This window comes from Carcharodon carcharias, chromosome 1 (genome assembly GCF_017639515.1).
Source record: "Carcharodon carcharias isolate sCarCar2 chromosome 1, sCarCar2.pri, whole genome shotgun sequence".
Taxonomy (NCBI): domain Eukaryota; kingdom Metazoa; phylum Chordata; class Chondrichthyes; order Lamniformes; family Lamnidae; genus Carcharodon; species Carcharodon carcharias.
In genome coordinates this window covers 209,690,911-209,709,094 of record NC_054467.1, presented here as the reverse complement: position 1 = coordinate 209,709,094, position 18,184 = coordinate 209,690,911, and the positions used below count along the sequence as shown (strand labels likewise).

The 18,184-nt window shown below is 42.5% G+C and overlaps 1 protein-coding gene across 4 annotated transcripts in view; it reads right to left on the bottom strand.

The window, feature by feature from the left end:
- Window positions 1–372: 372 nt before the first annotated feature.
- cntfr (ciliary neurotrophic factor receptor) overlaps window positions 373–18,184 on the bottom strand; it is a 362,323-nt gene continuing 344,511 nt past the window's right edge. For all 4 annotated transcript variants that reach the window (XM_041191309.1, XM_041191328.1, XM_041191318.1 and 1 more), the window contains exons 8-9: window positions 15,057–15,177; window positions 373–1,439 (exon numbers count right to left, since the gene is read on the bottom strand). In XM_041191309.1, the coding sequence (XP_041047243.1) occupies window position 1,439; window positions 15,057–15,177 (122 nt within the window). In that variant the 3' untranslated portion in view covers window positions 373–1,438. The remainder of the gene's footprint in view (window positions 1,440–15,056; window positions 15,178–18,184) is intronic.

Sequence of the window (18,184 nt, the reverse complement as noted above, 5' to 3'; positions counted from 1 at the left end):
CAGGGAACTACACTCATCCCTTTAGAAGAACATTTTTAACAGATTTTACTAAGTGTTTGCAGTTACCCATGTTTGAAGGACACAGTCGCAGAAAACACTGTGCATTTTGGAAACATTAATGATGTTATACGAAGTTAGATTTCATTTAACTGTAAAATTATAAAATATTATTAAATAAAAATATGGTTTGTTGGGGATTTTGACTAGACAGAAATGTATTTTATAAGTGCATTATCATAGAATAATGCATAAGGTTCAAATAGATTTGGTGAACATGGTAATTGCTTCTATATACATAAAGATCCTTGGAAATAAATCAAATTCCCATATATTCAATCAGGCATCATTGTTAAATGACCATTTTCTAATAAGTGAGCTCTTATTTTTGCTTTTTTATTAAAAAAAGATCAAGTTTCTAATTCTTACAATATTCTAATTCTAACACTTAACCACTATTTGTTAAATAGGTAATTTTTGCACGTTTAAGATAAATTGTTAAATTCTTTACAGAAGAACTTTGAGAACTGAGCTACTGACTTCTGTAAAACTAATTCTATGCTGATTATTAATTCATAGACAGATACAGGTCTCCTGACATTCTCCCTGCACAACTAAATTTAAGTTGGACCTCTGTACCGTCAAGTTTATGTAGATTGCATTATTGGAAAGTATGTGAGAAGTTAAACTGCTCCCTATTATGTTTTTATGCTTTTTTAAAATTTTTTTTTTAAAAAGAAAGCTAACAAGCAATGATAATTTGTGATTTTGTTTTCACAACACTACTACTATTATAACTGACTAGCATACAAATACGTTTTCCAGTAAAAAATCAATGCAGTCCATCACAGGCATATTAGGATATAATGTTCATAGTGGAGCATTACAGTCCCATCATTTCATATCAGCCATAAGTACAAAAAACTGTTTTAAAACAACTGTGATAAAATTACAGGCCACAATCCTTACTCTCAGAAATTTCACAGTACTGTTACCAACAGTATCCCGTCATCTATTAGCGTCCGCTATCACTACACAGATGCAGGTATTTTAGGAAGCAGAGCATTGTGGTCAAAAGTTCATGGAGATCACGGTGTCTTTGGCATGATGATTTAGCTGTATGTGGTTGGTTTCTTTCACATTAATTTTTGAAAATATTTTGCTCACCAGATGCAAGATTAAATGGTATTCATTTGCCCTTCAAAAAAATATATCTGCAGAATGACGTGTCCGGTAGGGATCCATGCTTTTGCTTTCCTTGAGTTTATGTGTCTGTGTCCAGTGAACTTTCACAGGGATCTGAACTTCACATTCCTAGGAGTTTTTTTTAGGAATAATGTTGAAAAAGAGATGCATTGGATCCACATCCACATGTGCAAAATAAAAAGCATGGATTCTCACATTTGCTTTTGTCTTTTATTACAGGGAAGCAAAGTAATCATCTGTTGAACAAAATGAAAAGTGTTGTTAGATATATTTTTCAAGCGAAAGTAATTTTAACCCACATTTCAAAATACGTTTCTACTATATATAGAACATGGACAAAGGCCTCTGCTGTAATCTGTTTCATGTAAGGTGTCCCTGGTAGTCTTGGCAAGCATTATTCTTCAATAATAAGGCCATGCAAACTGTGCATGATAAGGCAGTAATAACTCATTGGCAATGGAGAGAACACTATAAGAAGTTGCTGAATAAGATACGTATCCATAATTTATAAGCAACAGAGCTGAGAGTTAATTAAAAAGGTTCTACTTTATGAGTGGTCTGACATTATATTTATCAAACTTTATAAACATTTTTCTACTTATCAATATATTTCCCTTTTAATGTATCTGGCTAAGTCTCAAAACTGTCTGATTCATTTACTGATCTATTCCTTCACCATGAAATGAAAATCAAAAAGCCCCATTTCAGCCAAACAGCAACACGTTTCTCTTTCCTATGCTAACAGACTAGTGGTGTATTTCCAACTTTTTTTAAAAAAGCACCTCTTTTGTTGTATTGCCGTGGTCTTTTTGTACAAAGGTAAGATAACAAACTGGATGTTCATCGTTCATTAGCGGGACAGCTACTGATTGTGAACTTGACTAGTTGTTTAGAACAACGTACTTTTTTGGGGCATTGATTCAATGACATATTGGCCAGAATTTTTCAGTCCTCCTGCAGTGAGGCCTGCAACATTCACATTGGCAGGACCAGAAGATCCCTCCAGCATGAGGGGCTGGAAAATCCTGGCCACTGCTACTGAGATTTTGCCCCCCAATAGATCACAGGAAGTAATTCTTCATGAATCGTTATCCCACATACATAAGGTGCATTATATGAAAGAGATAAGAATTATTTATCAGGAAGTTTTATTTTCATTACCAATTGTTTCTCCTTCCATCTTTGCTTTTGCCTCTGTTTCATCCCATGAAAGGATGAGTAGGCAACAATTGGTTTTGAAAATCCTGTCCTTTATGCTTTTTGCGAAATAACATGGTCCTATTGTTAAGTCACTATTTACATTTTACATTTAACTATGGAGGGAATTTTATTTATTATGGGATGCTAGGAATAGATCGACCAAAATCTTATTGAATGGCGGAGCAGGTTTGAGGGGCCGAATGGCCCACTCCTACTCATAATTCGTATGTTCATATAACAATACTTGAAATGAGAAATGATGAGTTCAGTCAGTGTTGACTACCTCCAGCTTTTTGTGTTCAGTTTCATGGGCTATTCAGTCTCTTAATGCGATCAAGTTAAGCAAGATAAATTGTCTAGGGTTGCCAAGTTCTTGCCTTTTGGATGTGCAGCCTATGGGGCTAATACTGCAGACCTACATCGGAAATAAATATCAGACGAGATGTAAAATAGGCTACTAATTTGTCATTACTCATTCTAAATTATCGCACAAAGTCAAAAGTGATCCCATTATAGTTACAGAGAGAGACCTGAATCCTAAAACCTTCTTGTTGGTTGGCACATAAACTTCAAAACTACTTCACTTCAGCATCTATTGAAGAGACGTAAATGCTCATCTGCTGCCCTTTTAAGTCCCTGAACCACCCCTACCCAGCGAACTGTCAGATAGCCTGTTTCCAGTTTTTAACTATATAATTCTGTATCCTACTAATACCATCCTAGCTTGATGCTCCAAGAGCAACTTTCCCTTTTTTTTCTTTCCAGCCATTGATATGCTTTAATATTGACAAACCTGAGCTTAATGAGTGACTATCTCCCGCCGACTCTTAACTTATTCTTTCTCAGCATCTCAATGAAAGTCCTCAGTCTTTCTCTTACTAGATGCAGTCCTGTTACTGCTTATCGATTTACCATTTTTTTCCGAACTCCTTTTCAATCTGTGGGTGCTGCTCTTTCACCTAGGTTTCTCAATTAAACCGAACTGTGTCTAGGAACGGTGGTCAGAAGCCCATATCCTACATAGAGTTACAACCCACCATGCAACTGTGCAGTCTTTATATTTCATTAATGTTGTGGAGAGTGCAGACACTTACACGTTGCTCAATAACCATAGGACTTAGCAAAATCCTATCAACCACAAAGTGCTTTCCTGCATGTTGGAATATAGCAGAGCATCAAATTAAGAGGAAGCACAAACTGTTCTTCCTGCTATCTGTCGTGAATTAGCTTGAGGTTTGCAAAGCATTCACTCCTGACAGTTTTGATTAATTGAAGAGGTAGCAAAGTTCTTTGCATCCACCTTTACTCTGGTACTTTCTATCTACTAGGGTTTCGGAGTGAAAAGGGTAGGGTTCAAGGCTGTTTTAATTCCTAAATTGATGTACATTGGTCGGATTGTTTGGTTGTTGTGATTTTTAGCAAAACTGTTGTATAATCATAGAGTAATGCTTCCCAAACCTTTTCCAGGTATGACCCCATTTTAATACTCCAGACATCATGTGGGTAGCTTCAATCACTGAACACGCATGGGGAGGAGTGGGGGGGAAATGGTGGTGAGGAGGGGGAGGATGTTTTAGCTCCTGAGGAGCTTGGGGGATGTTTTAAGATTTAAACAAGGTTTTAACGTTTAAGAAGATATTTCAGAATGCCAAGTTAGAAAGAAAGATTCAAAGAGAAGAACACATCGGGCTGAATAATACAGGAGTCGTCCCTGGAAACAACGTCAGTGTGGAATGGATTAATGAGAGACGAGTTGGATTTCTGCCCAGCATTGTGGAGGAAGTCCCACCCTCTGGAGCTGCTGGCAAATCCGATTGTCTGGATTGGGGTCTGCAGAAGGTGGCGGGGTGGGTAACCACCCAATTTTATGTGCTCCCCTACCTCAAGAAATAAGCCCGCTGGGGTGTAAAGCTCATTTGGGGGTACGTAAAGTTCAGCCCATTATCTGTGGCTAACTAAAGAAGCTAAAGATAGTGGGCAGAACTTTCCCCTGGGTTGGCGGGCGGCCCCACCGGCTCGGCGGTGGCCAGGCAGCTGACCCCCGCCACCGAAAAGGGGCCCGCCACCATTTTGAGCGGGCTGTCCGATGGGAAGTGCTATGCGCTTCCTGTGCGGGGGCGGGGGGGATTCCCTAATTGTCAAAGTGTGCTCTTTTGCATATGCGCGTGAAAATGTGCACATCTCCCTGAGACTAAACACTGTCTCAGGGAGAGCGCTGACAGTTTAAAAATCTTTAAAAATAGAAAAATAAAAAATTATTAACATGTCCCCCTCATGTGACAATGTCACACGAGATGGGACGTGTTAATAAGAAACACAAAGTTTATTAAAGTTTTTAAAAACAGACATGAAACCTCATCCCGCCAGTGGATGAGGTTTCATGTTTTTTCAGAAGCCCGCTGGGGCTCCTGGCCTGCCTGCCAGCCTTAAGGTTGGATGAGCAAGTCTTTAATGATCTTAATTAGCCTGTCAATGGCCTCAGTTGGCCATTGATAGGTTCATAAGACCATAAGACATTGGAGCAGAAATTAGGCCAATTGGCCCATCGAGTCTACTCTGCCATTCAATCATGGCTGATAAGTTTCTCAACCCCATTCTCCCGCCTTCTCCCCGTAACCTTTGATCCCCTTACCAATCAAGAACCTATCTATCTCAGTCTTAAATACAATCAATGACCTGGCCTCCACAGCCTTCTGTGGCAATGAATTCCACAGATTCACCACTCTCTGGCTAAAGAAGTTTCTCCTCATCTCTGTTCTAAAAGGTCTTCCCTTTACTCTGAGGCTGTGCCCTCGGGTCCTAGTCTCTCCTAGTAATGGAAACACCTTCCCCACGTCCACTCTATCCAGGCTTTTCAGTATTCTGTAAGTTTCAATCAAATCCCCCCTCATCCTTCTAAACTCCACCAAGTATAGGCCCAGAGTCCTCAAACGTTCCTCATATGTTAAGCCTTTCATTCCTGGGATCGTTCTCTTGAACCTCCTCTGGACCCTCTCCAGGCCCAGCACATCCTTCCTGAGACACGGAGCCCAAAATTGCTCACAATATTCTAAATGTGGTCTGACCAGAGCATTATAAAGCCTCAGCAGCACATCCCTGCTTTTATATTCTAGTCCTCTCAAAATAAATGCCAACATTGCATTTGCCTTCCTAACTATCGACTCAACCTACAAGTTAACCTTAAGAGAATCCTGGACTAGGACTCCCAAGTCCCTTTGCACTCCAGATTTCTGAATTCTCTTCCCATTTAGAAAATAGTCTATGCCTCTATTCTTTGTACCAAAGTGCATGACCTCACACTTCCCCACGTTGTATTCCATCTGCCACTTCTTTGCCCATTCTCCTAACCTGTCCAAATCCTTCTGCAGCTTCCCTGCCTCCTCAATACTACTTGTCCCTCCACCTATCTTTGTATCATCTGCAAACTTAGCCAGGATGCCCTCAGGATAGGTCGGCGGGCGGACAACTTATTTTGCCAGTATCAAATTGAAAGAAAAAGCTTATAATTCTACAAAGATGAGTGGCTGGGGAGAAGATTGCTCAGAACATAAAGATCAGGAAAGAATCACTAAAAGATTGATAAGGAGGGAGAAATTAGAGTACGAGAGAAAGCGCGCTAGAAATATAAAAACAGATAATAAGAGTTTCTACACATATATAAAAAGGAACAGGTAAGGAAAGAGAATGTTGGTCCTCTAGGGAATGAGAATAATGGAAAATAAGAAAATGGTGGAATGAATTGAACAGATATTTTGTCTTCATTGTAGAGGATTCAAATAACATCCCAGAAATAATTGTGAATCAGGAGGTGAAAGGGAAGGAGGAATTTAAAACAATTACGATCACCAGGGAGAGGGTACTGAGAAAATTATTAGAACTAAAAGTTGACAAGTCTCCAGGTCCTGATGGACTTCTTCCTAGGGTCTTAAAAGAAGTGGCTGCTGAGATAGTAGATGCATTGGTTTTAATTTTCCAAAATTCACTCAATTCTGGAAAGGTCCCATCAGATTTGAAAATAGTGAATGTGACTCCTCTATTCAAGAAATGAGGGAGACAGAAAACAGGAAACTCCAGGCCAGTAGGATAGCTACATTTGTCATAGGAAAATTGCTGGAATCTATTATTAAAGAGGTTATGGCAGGGCACTTAGAAAATCTTAGTGCAATCAGGAGGGGTCAACATGGTTTTATGAAAGAGAATTCATGTTTGACTAATTTATTTTGGTTCTTCAAAGAAGTAACAAGCAACATGGACAAAGGGGAGCCTATGAATATGCTGTACTTAGATTTCCAGAAGGCTTTTGACAAGTTGCCAAAAGTTACTACACAAAATAAGAGCTCATGGTGTAGGCAGTAACATATTAGTACGGATAGAAGATTGGTCAGCTAACGGGAAATAGAGGGGAGAATTTTCTCCCCATCAGGCAGGCGGTTCAGGAGTGGGCGCAGGTGGGCACATAGCTGATTGCTGCCCGCGATCAGCTGCGTGCCGCCATTTTGTGTGGGCAGGCCAATTAAGGGTTGCCTAGCGTGACGCGCACCCTGAAGCGCTTAGCATTACCTGTGCGGGTGGGGGGGGGAGGGAGAGTCAGGGCCTGCGCTCTTTTGTGCATGTGTGCGAAAGAGTGCAGAAATCTCCCTGAAGCATGGAGCTGCCTTAGGGAGATTACTTTCATCTTGAAAAGTTGAATAAAAGAATAAAAAGAATTTTTCAGACATGTCCCCTTATGTGACAGTGTCACATGAGCTGGGACATGTCAATGAACTTTAATAAAAATTTTTATTGAACTAATAAACCCTTCATGAAACCTCATCCCACCCGTGGATGAGGTTCCATGAAAAATGCAAAGGCTGCCTGGGCTCTTCGCCTGCCCGCCAACCTTAAGGTTGGGCAGTCAGCCCAGACAAGCACCTCAATTAGTTTAATAATGGCTTTAATAGGCCTTTGACAGTTCAGCGAGTGCACAGCTGCCTCCGCTGCGCACCCACCGAGCTGAGGATTGGAATGACGCGCGGTGACGTCACGATATACGCCCAACATCACCGCGTGTCATTTTAAGGAGCCCCCCCGCCCCACTGCACACCAACTAGAAGATTCAGGCCAGAGAGTAAGCATAAATGGATCATTTCTGCATTGGCAAGATGTGGTGAGTAGAGTGCCATAGGGATCAATGCTGGGCCCTCAACTATTTACAATTGATATCAATGACTTGGATGAAGGGACCAAGTGTATTGTTGCTAAATTTGACACAAGGGATAGTAAGAAATTACATTGTGAAGAGGACATAAGGATTCTTCAAAGGGACATAGATAGGTTAAGTGAGCAGGAAAAAAATTGGCAGATGGAGTATAATGTGGGAAAATGTGAACTTGTCCACTTTGGCAGGAAGAATAGAGAAGCAGCATTTTATTTAAATGGAGAGAGACTGTAGAACTCTGAGGTACGGAAGGATCTGGATGTTCTGGTACATGAATCAGGAAAAGTTAGTGTGCAGGTATACAGCAAGTGATTAGGAAGGCAAATGGAATGTTGTCATTCATTCTAAGTGGAATAGGATATAAAAGGGATGTTTTGCTACAGCCGTACAGGGCTTTGGTGAGACCACATGTAGAGTACTGTGTACAGTTTTGGTTTTTATTCATTCATGGGATGTGGGTGTCACTGGCAAGGCCAGCATTTGTTGCCCATCCATAACTGCCTTTGAACTTAGTGACTCGCCACACCATTTCAGAGGGCCCACCCACCAAGGCGTAAAATGACGCAGGGTGACGTTGGGCGTGCGTCCTGATATCACCGCGTGTCATTTAGATTTTCAGTTCGGCGGGCGCACAGCCAACTCGGTTGCGCACCCGCCAAACTGTCAAAGGCCTATTAAGGCCATTTAACTAACCATTAAAATAATTAGCAGAGCTGCCCGGGATGAGGTTTCATGAATGATTTTACATTTTCTCAAAAAATTTCATTGAAATTAATGCTCATGTGACAGTTTCACATGAGGAGACATGTCATAAAATTTTTTTCAACACTTTATTGAACTGGCAGAACTTAAAACTAATTCCCTGAGGCACCTCTGTGCAGAGATTTCTGTGCTCTTCTGTGCACATGCGCAAAAGAGCGTAGCCCCAACTCAGGGAAGCCCCCTGCCCGTACAGGGAGCACTCAGTGCTTCTGGGTGTGTGTCACACTGGGCAGGCCTTATTTGGCCCGCCCATGTAAAATGGCAGTACAGACCGAATCGGAGGCCCACCCTTGCACAACCCCTCCCGGACGTTGGGAGGAGAATTCTACCCATAATGTCAGTTGTGGGGATATTCGCTGACGAGTGCACAGTATTCAGTATCATTCATTACTCCTCAGATACTGAAGCAGTCCGTGTTCATATGCAGCATGATCTGAACAACATTCAGGTTTCGACTGACATTTGGAAAGTAACATTTGCACCACCCAAGTGCAAGGCAATGACCATCCCCAACAAGAGAAAATCTAAACACCTCCATTTGAAATTCAACAGTTGTACTATTGCTGAATTCCCCACCATCAGCATCCTAGGGGTTATCATTGACCAGAAACTTAACTGGACCATCCATATAAATACTGTGGCTACAAGAGCAGGTTAGAGGCTGGGAACTCACCAGCTGATTCTCCAAAATCTGTCCACCATCTTCTAGGCACAAGACAGGAATGTGATGGAATACTGTCCACTTGTCTGGGTGAGTGTGGTCCCAGCAACACTCAAGAAGCTTTACACCAACCTCTAGGACAAAGCAGCCCACTTGTTCAGCATCCCATCCACCACCTTAAACATTGATTTCCTCCACCACTGAAGCAAAGTGGCACCAAATGTGTACTATATACAAGATGCACTGCAGAAACTCACCAAAGCTCCTTAGCAGCCCCTTCAAAACCCATGACCTCTACCCACTTTGAAAGACAAGGGCATCAGGGGCATAGGAACACCGCCATGTGCAAGTTCCCCTCCAAGTCACTCACCACCCTAACTTGGAGCAATATTGTATTCAATTTTTCATCAATTTGAATGAATGTACTAAAATGGTCTGGGTTGTATCTGACCACACTACTATAATTTCCAATATTCTGTATGTGCTTCCAAAGAAACACTGGGAGTCATGATGCTTCGTTGTATGGGACAAGCTTAATGGACCAGCCAGTCTTCTTCAGTCTGTATGTTCATATGTTCATCAGTCCTTAAGGGTGCATCCTGCTGTAAGGGATGACCATCGCCCACCTTGTTTTACAAGCCAATGGTGGGCATTTATGCTACTAGTGTTGCAGCTAAGGCACTTGCCACCTGAATTGGACCACAAAAAAACTGAAGGAAGCTGTCGGGCTGGGAAGTTCCCGGAGCTCCTCAGGCAACAAAAAGGAACTTACTCTAATGGCTTCCTTTATAACATAGTATTTATATAATCTTAAGAAAAATGTGGTTCCCCTTTGGAGGGTATAGGACTCAATGTTGGCCTAAATCACAAGGTGGACCTATTTCTGCTTTTTGGCGGGCCATTACGCTTTAGGTATATTCCTGCCATTGAAATGTCAAATTGCGCTGAGGGCTGAAAAAGCTGGAGCTCCTGACTAGTGAGTTCACTATCCAGATGTTCCCCATAATTCGACCTTCTGTCTAAATGACCTTGTTTGGGACATAAGGCTCCGCCTCCATTTGGCCTTCCAGGTAGCTCCAGGAGAAGGTTAACACTTGGTATAACAGAGTCTTGGACTTTTCAAGATCTATTTCTTCTTGAGATGTGGGTGATGGGAGTAAGGCAGTGTTTCTTGACCATTCCTAATTGTCCTGAAAAGGTAGTGGGTGGTGGGCCTTCTTTGTGAACTGCCACAGTTGTTTTGGTGATAATGTTCTCGTAGTAACATTGGGTAGGGAATGTCAAGATACTAAATCAGTGACGATGACATATAACATACATGTCTGACTCAAGACGGTGGCCCTTACAGGGCAATAGGGGATCTTTGGTTCCATAGGTAAAATGATCCCAAGGGTTAACTCAGAATAAAGGACAGGAAACTATACCTGTATGTACTTTTGACAATGGGCCATTGTAATGTTTTTGGCCGTTCAGTCCTTTCCAAACAGCTCTCCAGCTGCTCCAGCTGTGTTTTGCACAATACACATAAAAAACACTTCACTGGAATGTAGTCAGCTGCAGCATGACATAGCAGCATTGTCAACAACTGCTTGCATAACCATTTTCTCACAAGTATAACATGCAGTTTCCAATGATGCTTTTAATCCATTGGGCACTTTCACAGCATCGTGCTGAGAAGTCTTCACAAAAAGTAATCCCCTTGAGTTAAAAGGAATTCACGGCTTCCAACACACAAATAGATATGCATTTTCCATCAAGTCAAATTTGTGAATATTTACAAAATTTTGTTGAGGAACGTTAGATCAATATAGTATTCAACTGATGATTTGAGCCATATCATGGGCATACGTCTGCTTGGAATTAACTGGAATATCCCAATCAACAATTACCATAAATAATCTTGTCAACTTTTGCTTCAGCAGCCTGTTTCTCTGCTTTTTTGGTGTCATTCTCTGCAGCTCCCCCAGTGGTCCTTTCTGCAGCTGCTTTACTATATTGCTCTTCAGTTCCTTTAATAACTGTTTCCCTGCCTTCTTTAATGTACCACTTCTCTTTCTCACTGCCTGCTGCCTGACTGAAATGGTCTGGCTGCCTTGTTTTCTCCATCTTGCTCATCATGCTCTCTTAATGCAATAGCTACCTCTAGACTCAACTATTTGATGCATTCCTGGCTGGTATTCCATTTTCCACCCTTTGTAAATTTGAGGTCATCCAAAACTCCGCTACCTGTGTCTTACTTCACAAGTCCCCTTCCGCTATTACTCTTACTGCTCACCGACCTACATTGGCTGCTGGTCAAGCAACGTCTTGATTCCAAAATTCTGATTCTTGTTTTCAAATCCCTCCATGGCATTGCCTCGCCTTATCTCTGTAATCTCCTCCAATCCCACAACCCTCTAGGATGTCTGCACTCCTCTATTTCTGGCCTCTTGTGCATTCCCAATCATAATTGCTCTGCCATTGGTGGCTATGACTTCAGTTGCCTAAGTCCCAAGCTCTGGAATTCCCTCCCTAGACTACTCTGTCTCACTATCCCACTTTTTTCTTTTAGGATACTTCTTAAAATCATCCTCTTTGACCAATCTTTTGGTCATCTAACCTATGTCTCCTTACATTGCACATTGTCATACCTTGCTTTAAATGTTCCTGTGAAGTTCCTTGGGACATTTTATTATTTTAAATTGCTATGGGTGGAATTTTATGGTCCTGTCGCTGCAGAGGCAGAGCCTTACAATGCGAGGAGCGATTCAAAATCTATTGGCTTCGGCAGGACCGTAAAATACCACCAGGGTAAAATTCGGGCCCATATAAAGATGAGTTGCTATAGCTACACTGCTGCATTTGGTAAAAGGAGAAGAAAAATGCTGTGGAGGCAAAAAGAAAAAAGAAAAATAAGAATGAAAGAAAGATAAGTTAAAGAGAAAGGTGAAGTTCCAATACAGGAGACTGTTCAGCCCATTGTATCTGAGCTGGCTTTTTGCTATGGAAATCCAAAAGTTAAACTGACTGACCTGCTATCACCCGGTAGCCTTGTACCGTCCTCAGTTTCAGGAAGAGAGAGAGAAATCAAAACAGAAGTGAAAGAGGGGAAAAATAGAACTAAACAGAACTGGAGGAAGACAGGGACATTTTTGCCGACATAATATCATCAGTTTCCTTATGGGCATGAAGTTCTGAAAATTTCTTGGTTGGACCATCAAAGTTTGAGAACCATTGAATGAACTATTTTGATTCAAATTTATTGCTGTGAAAGACATGTGGCTTGAGTGGGCCTTGAGTGAAAGCACACAAATCGATATGGCATTTATGTATGCTTACCATAATTTGATCAGAAATACTGGACAATGGTAAGAAAGTCTTGAGCAGTTATCTTTTGGGTCAACAATGACACTGGCATCTACCTGTGAAAAATTGCTAAGGTATATTCTACTCACAAGAAACAGGATAAATCGAGCTGAGTGAATCACCACACTTTCAGCTTTTTCCCTCTCATCAGTAAAATTCTGAAACTATTGACATCAAGCAGCTCCTACTGACCAGTAATCTGTTCATCAACACTCTAGTCAAGTTCTAATAGAACCACTCAGCTCATCATAGCATTGATCCAGACATAAACACAAGAACTGAATACTGTAGGAAGGGTAATCATTTGACATCAAGGATTTTGACTAAGTACGTTACCAAGGGTCTCTAGCAAAATTGATGTCCTCTGCATCACCATTAAATATAGGCTTAATTGGACCAGCTGGATCAACAATATGGCTAGCATTAGAGACTGGTTAAATTAAAGTGAGCGGCTCACCACCCAATCCCACACTGTCTTTCCACCATCTACAATGTTTACAGCACTCATCTGGACAAGGGTAGCTCCAGCAACACTCAGGATGCTGATCCACCCATTCTACCATCAGAATATTGTGGCCGCACTATGTAGTACTACAAGATGCACTGTAGCAATTCACAAACCTTACTGCAATAGCATCTCCCAGCCCTGTCTACCATCAAAAGAGACAAGGTCAGTGATATTGTGGGAACAGCATCGCCTTCAAGTTGCACACCATCCTGAGTTGAACGTAAACCACCATTCTTTTATTGGTATTTAATTAATATCCTGGAATGCCACCCTAAAACCAGTGTATGAACATCAGTAGTGTGGCATCAACAAAGGTTCAGAATGTAGGCTGACCATCACTTCATCAAGGCAACTAGGGCTGGGCAACAAATGCAGCATTACCCACAACCCAAACAATAAAAAAATAAATTTCACGTGTACAATAGTTTTCTGATGCAGAGCCTATTTAGATTGGAAGAAAAATTAACAGCATTTCAGCGTTTCTAACTGTTTCTAAAAGTACATTGTTAGGATGTTATGTTGAGCAAGAGTGGTTCCGCTAGATATTTGATTAGGCATCCACATTTATGGTAACCCCAAGATCCATTGTATTTAACAAGTGGTTTACAATGCTTAGTGGCAATCATGAACTAAGAGTCCTACAACGTTTTCCAACCTGATGTATTGGTCATAGCTGTATAAGGATCGCATCCTGGTGGTTCACCATTATCTTTTCAAAAACAATTAGAGGTGACCAATAAATGCTGGCCTTGCCAGTGATGCCCAAACACCATGAGCTAATGTTATTTTTAAAAATCACAATTACTTGCTTCAATAAGCAATCACATGTCTGTTTCTACAATAGTAACAGAAAAATAATTGCAAAATCAGAAGCTTGCAGGCCTGAAAGACACCAAAGTGTAATTTTTTTCCTGCAGCAACCTGCAGGTTCATTTCAATAATTAGCCTGCCCAGTGTGGTAAATTGCTCAGCCTAATGCAGCAAATTGACTCCTTCAGCCTTGAAAAGTGGTGTTTGTATTGACAATGGAGGTGCTTGATTTTCCGTTTGGGTTGAGGCAACAGCACTGGGATCAAATACGGATCTTGAACCCACACCACGTTGGAAATTGTCACTCAATACGACTTTTGGCAAGCCGGCCAATTAGTGGCCAAAGGGTGCATTCACTGTTCAATTAAGGATGGTGTGAGGGCTGCCACAGGCAGTAGGAGGCAATCCAGTGCTGACACATTGGCAACCCCTGCCCAAGGTGGGAACTGCCAATGCCTGCAGAAAGGGAGAGAGGCGCCTCACAATAGAGGTGCCCTAAGAAGATCAGACGAAAAGATCTGATTTAAAAATGGCCACCGCTGCCAGGCCCTGATTATGGAGGGGAAACCTATCCACTAGATGGCCAGCAGCTGCAGCTGTGGCCTAATGGCCGTGGTGGGTGCAGGGGATATCACTAGTGGGATGAAATGATGCAGCTGTCACCCCAACCCACACCAGCCAGGTGGCCGCCTCCTCTCACTGACTGTTTTGGCCATAGTGTGAGACTTGCCTGCCGAAAGGAAAATTCCAGTCAGCCTGGGAAAGAACCCTTAATAGGCACCTTAATTAGCTCATTTGGTAACTGATCTACCTCTGATCTGTTCTCAAAAGCAGCTTGGCGGGGGAGGGATGGCATGATGGTACTGGTAAACAGGCACGCTGGCCAGCGGTGCGAAATTCCAGGCTCATCTGTCTCCAATCCCTATCCATTGGCCTCTGAAAATCCTGCCCCATATTTACTTTAGCAACCTGCCAGGGCAATCAGATATGCTGTCGGTAGCGCTTCAATACATTAATAAATTAAGGGCCAAATTTTTTAAATTAGCACTCTGGGTGCAGAGCTCTGCATGACAGAAATGTGTACTGAGAACTGAAGCACAGATGTCGGCATTCTGGATTTGCGCCCAGCTGGATATTTTGTCCACTATAGGAAATGGATGAAAAATGCCGGCTGTGCTGATCTCTGTGCCAGAATTGCCAAGGTCTAAGTTCTATGTTAGGGACACTATTAAACTTTCCCCTGAATATAGGAATAGTTGAACTAATTCCATAAAATACAACTCAACTCACAATCACATTTGCTAGAAGGGTTAAATAATGATTTCTATATAAAAATAACATTCTGAAAATAAAGGAATGGTGTATCTTACCAGATAAATAAAATCATGATCATGCCAAGGAACAGTGTCATGGATGATTCCACTCTTATAGAACTGTTATTTTGCCGGTTGTCTCCAACACTTGGAGTTGTACCAGTTAAAGGTTCTGAAACTGTCACAGCAATAAAATAATCATTAAATTGATAGCATCCAGTTTATAGTAGCCCAATACTTAATAATTGTCAACTTGGTCCTGTTGCTATTGTATCTCAGTCAAAAGACATGAGTTCAAGTCCCAGTCTAGGTTTAGGTCTGTATAAATATAAGCTGACTGCAGTCCAGAAAAGGTGCTGCACTGCTGGAGGTGTCTTACTTACATGTGGCCTTGCTTGACCTATCTAGTGATTTAAACAAATACTAAAAATTATATGGCACCATTTAAAGAAAAGCTCAGAACTTTCTTAATATTACTGCTTTTGCTTACATAACATTCATTGCAACTGTAAGTATTTCACTACTGGTGAAGACCATTGAGCTGTTCCTGAGAGAAGCAATAAGTTGCTAAATAAATGCAAATTGTTCCTTTTGCTCCTGAAATGGAGGCCTGCTAGACAGGGGTAAGGGGCTGAGAAAAATCTATAACATTATAGGAGTGATTCTGCAACCCTTCCTCCCACCTCCATGCTGGGAGCCAGTCTAGTAAAATTATCCTTTAAAATTTTATCAAACTTTAACTTTTCTTCAGTTTATTGCCTTCCTCTTTAGATTTTTTTTTTGCTGGATTTTCTGATTGTGCAGATGGAAGAATCTTGCAAATGAAGGAATTTTTGTTCAAGTACAGGTGGGATGCCAGATAAAGTCCCTGTTATACTGCCTCAGTGATGTGTCAGACTCTCAATAACAGAAGAAGATAGCTCTGTAGAAGTATTTTACCATTTCCCACACTGGTTGGTTCTTTGACTTTTGTAGATGAGACGAAGGCCGGGATTTTCCGCACCCACTTGCGGAGCGCACATGGCAGATGGGAGCGTCAAATATTGTGAGACGGCTAAAACTCGGTTTTACGGTGTCATAAAATCAGGTCGCGATTGTGCGCCCCAGCCGTCATTGGCAGGCTGCCTTTCCCACTGCAGCATCTCGGGAACGTCATTTAAATATTGAAACATTATGAGGTCTCCTCGCTGGAATCATCCCGCCATATTGGATTATCTGGGCACGTCGGCGTGCAATTAGAACGTGTTTCACAACAGAATATAAAGGGTGTGCACCTGGCTGACTGCACTTCGCTCCTCACTTCGAGGTGAGTTCACCTACCTTGCATTGTGTAGCGCTCACAGGAGTTAGCACTAGACACCTCCAGCAGTGCAGCTCCTTTTCCGGACTGCAGTCAGCTTATATTTATACAAACCTAAACTAGTTAGCACAGGCAGGACCACTTTGCTTTCTGGGGTTAGTCACAGGCAAGTCTCTACCTACCAGACCAGCGGTAAGGTCCGGCGGTTGCTCTTGAACTGCTGGGCTAAGGCTGCACCAGGGAAGGGGGGAACTGGCCTTGCACTGCAGAAGGGGCTGCAAGATGAAAGCTGAACTGGGAAAGGGGGTGGTTACTGGCCTCACACTGCAGAAAGGGCTGCCAGATTAGGGCTGTACTGGGGAAGGAAGGTAAGTGGGCTCAAACTGGAGAAAGGGCTGCAGGACTTGGGCTGTACTTTTTTTTAATTCATTCACGGGATGTGGCTTTGCTGGCTGGACCAGCATTTAATGTCCATCCCAACTTGCCCTTCAGAAGGTGGTGGTGAGCTGCCTTCTTGAATCGCTGCAATCCATGTGGTGTAGGTACACCCAATGTGCTTTAGGAAGGGAGTGCCAGGATTTTGACCCAGCGACAGTGAAAGAATGGCAATATATTTCCAAGTCAGGATGGTGAGTGACTTGGAGGGGAACTTACAGGCGGTGGCATTCCCATCTATCTGCTGCCCTTGTCCTTCTAGATGGGAGTGGTCGTCAGTTTGGAAGATGCTATTGAAGGAGCCTTGGTGAATTCCTGCAGTGCATCTTGTAGATGGTTCACACTGCTGCTACTGTGCGTTGCTGGTGGAGGGAGTGAATGTTTGTGGATGTGGTGCTAATCAAGCAGGCTGCTTTGTCCTGGACGGCGTCAAGCTTCTTGAGTGTTGTGGGAGCTGTACTCATCCAAGCAAATGGGGAGTATTCCATCGGACTCCTGACTTGTGCCTTGTAGATGGTGGACAGGCTTTGGGGAGTCAGGAGGTGAGTTACTCGTCGCATGATCCCTAGCCTATGTCCTGCTCTTGTAGCCACAGTATTTATATGGCTTGTCCGGTTCAGTTTCAGGTCAATGGTAACCCCCAGGATGTTGATAGTGGGGGATTCAGTGATGGTAATGCCATTGAACATCAAGGCATGATGATTGGGTTCTCTCTTGTTGGAAATAGTAATTGCCTGACACTTGTGTGGCACGAATGTTACTTGCCACTTCTCAGCCCAAGCCTAGAAATTGTCCGTGTTTGGTTGCATTTGGACTGCTTCAGTATCTGAGGAATCATGAATAGTGGTGAACATTGTGCAATCATCAGTGAACATATCCACTTCTGACCTTATGATGGAAGGAAGGTCATTGATGAAGCAGTTGAAGATGGTTGGGCCTGGGACACTACCCTGAGGAACTCCTGCAGTGATGTCCTGGAGCTGAGGTGACTGACCCCCAACAATCACACCACCTTACTTTGTGCAAGATATGACTCCAACCAGTGGAGAGTTTCCCCCCTTATTCCCCTTGACTCCAGTTTTGCTAGGGCTCCTTGATGTCACACTTGGTCAAATGTGGCCTTGATGTCATGGGCAGTCACTCTCACCTCACCTCTGGCATTCAGCTCTTTTGCCCATGTTTGAATCAAGGCTGTAATGCGGTCAGGAGATGACTGGCCCTGCCGGAACCGAAACTGGGCGTCAAAGAGCAGGTTATTGCTAAGCAAGTGCTGTTTGATAGCACTGTTGATGACCCTTTCCATTACTTTCCTGATGACGGAGGCTGATGGGGTGGTAATTGGCTGGGTTGAATTTGTCTTGCTTTTTGTGTACAGGACATACCTGGGCAATTTTCCACATAGCTAGATAGATGCTAGTGTTGCAGCAGTACTGGAACAGCTTGGCCAGGG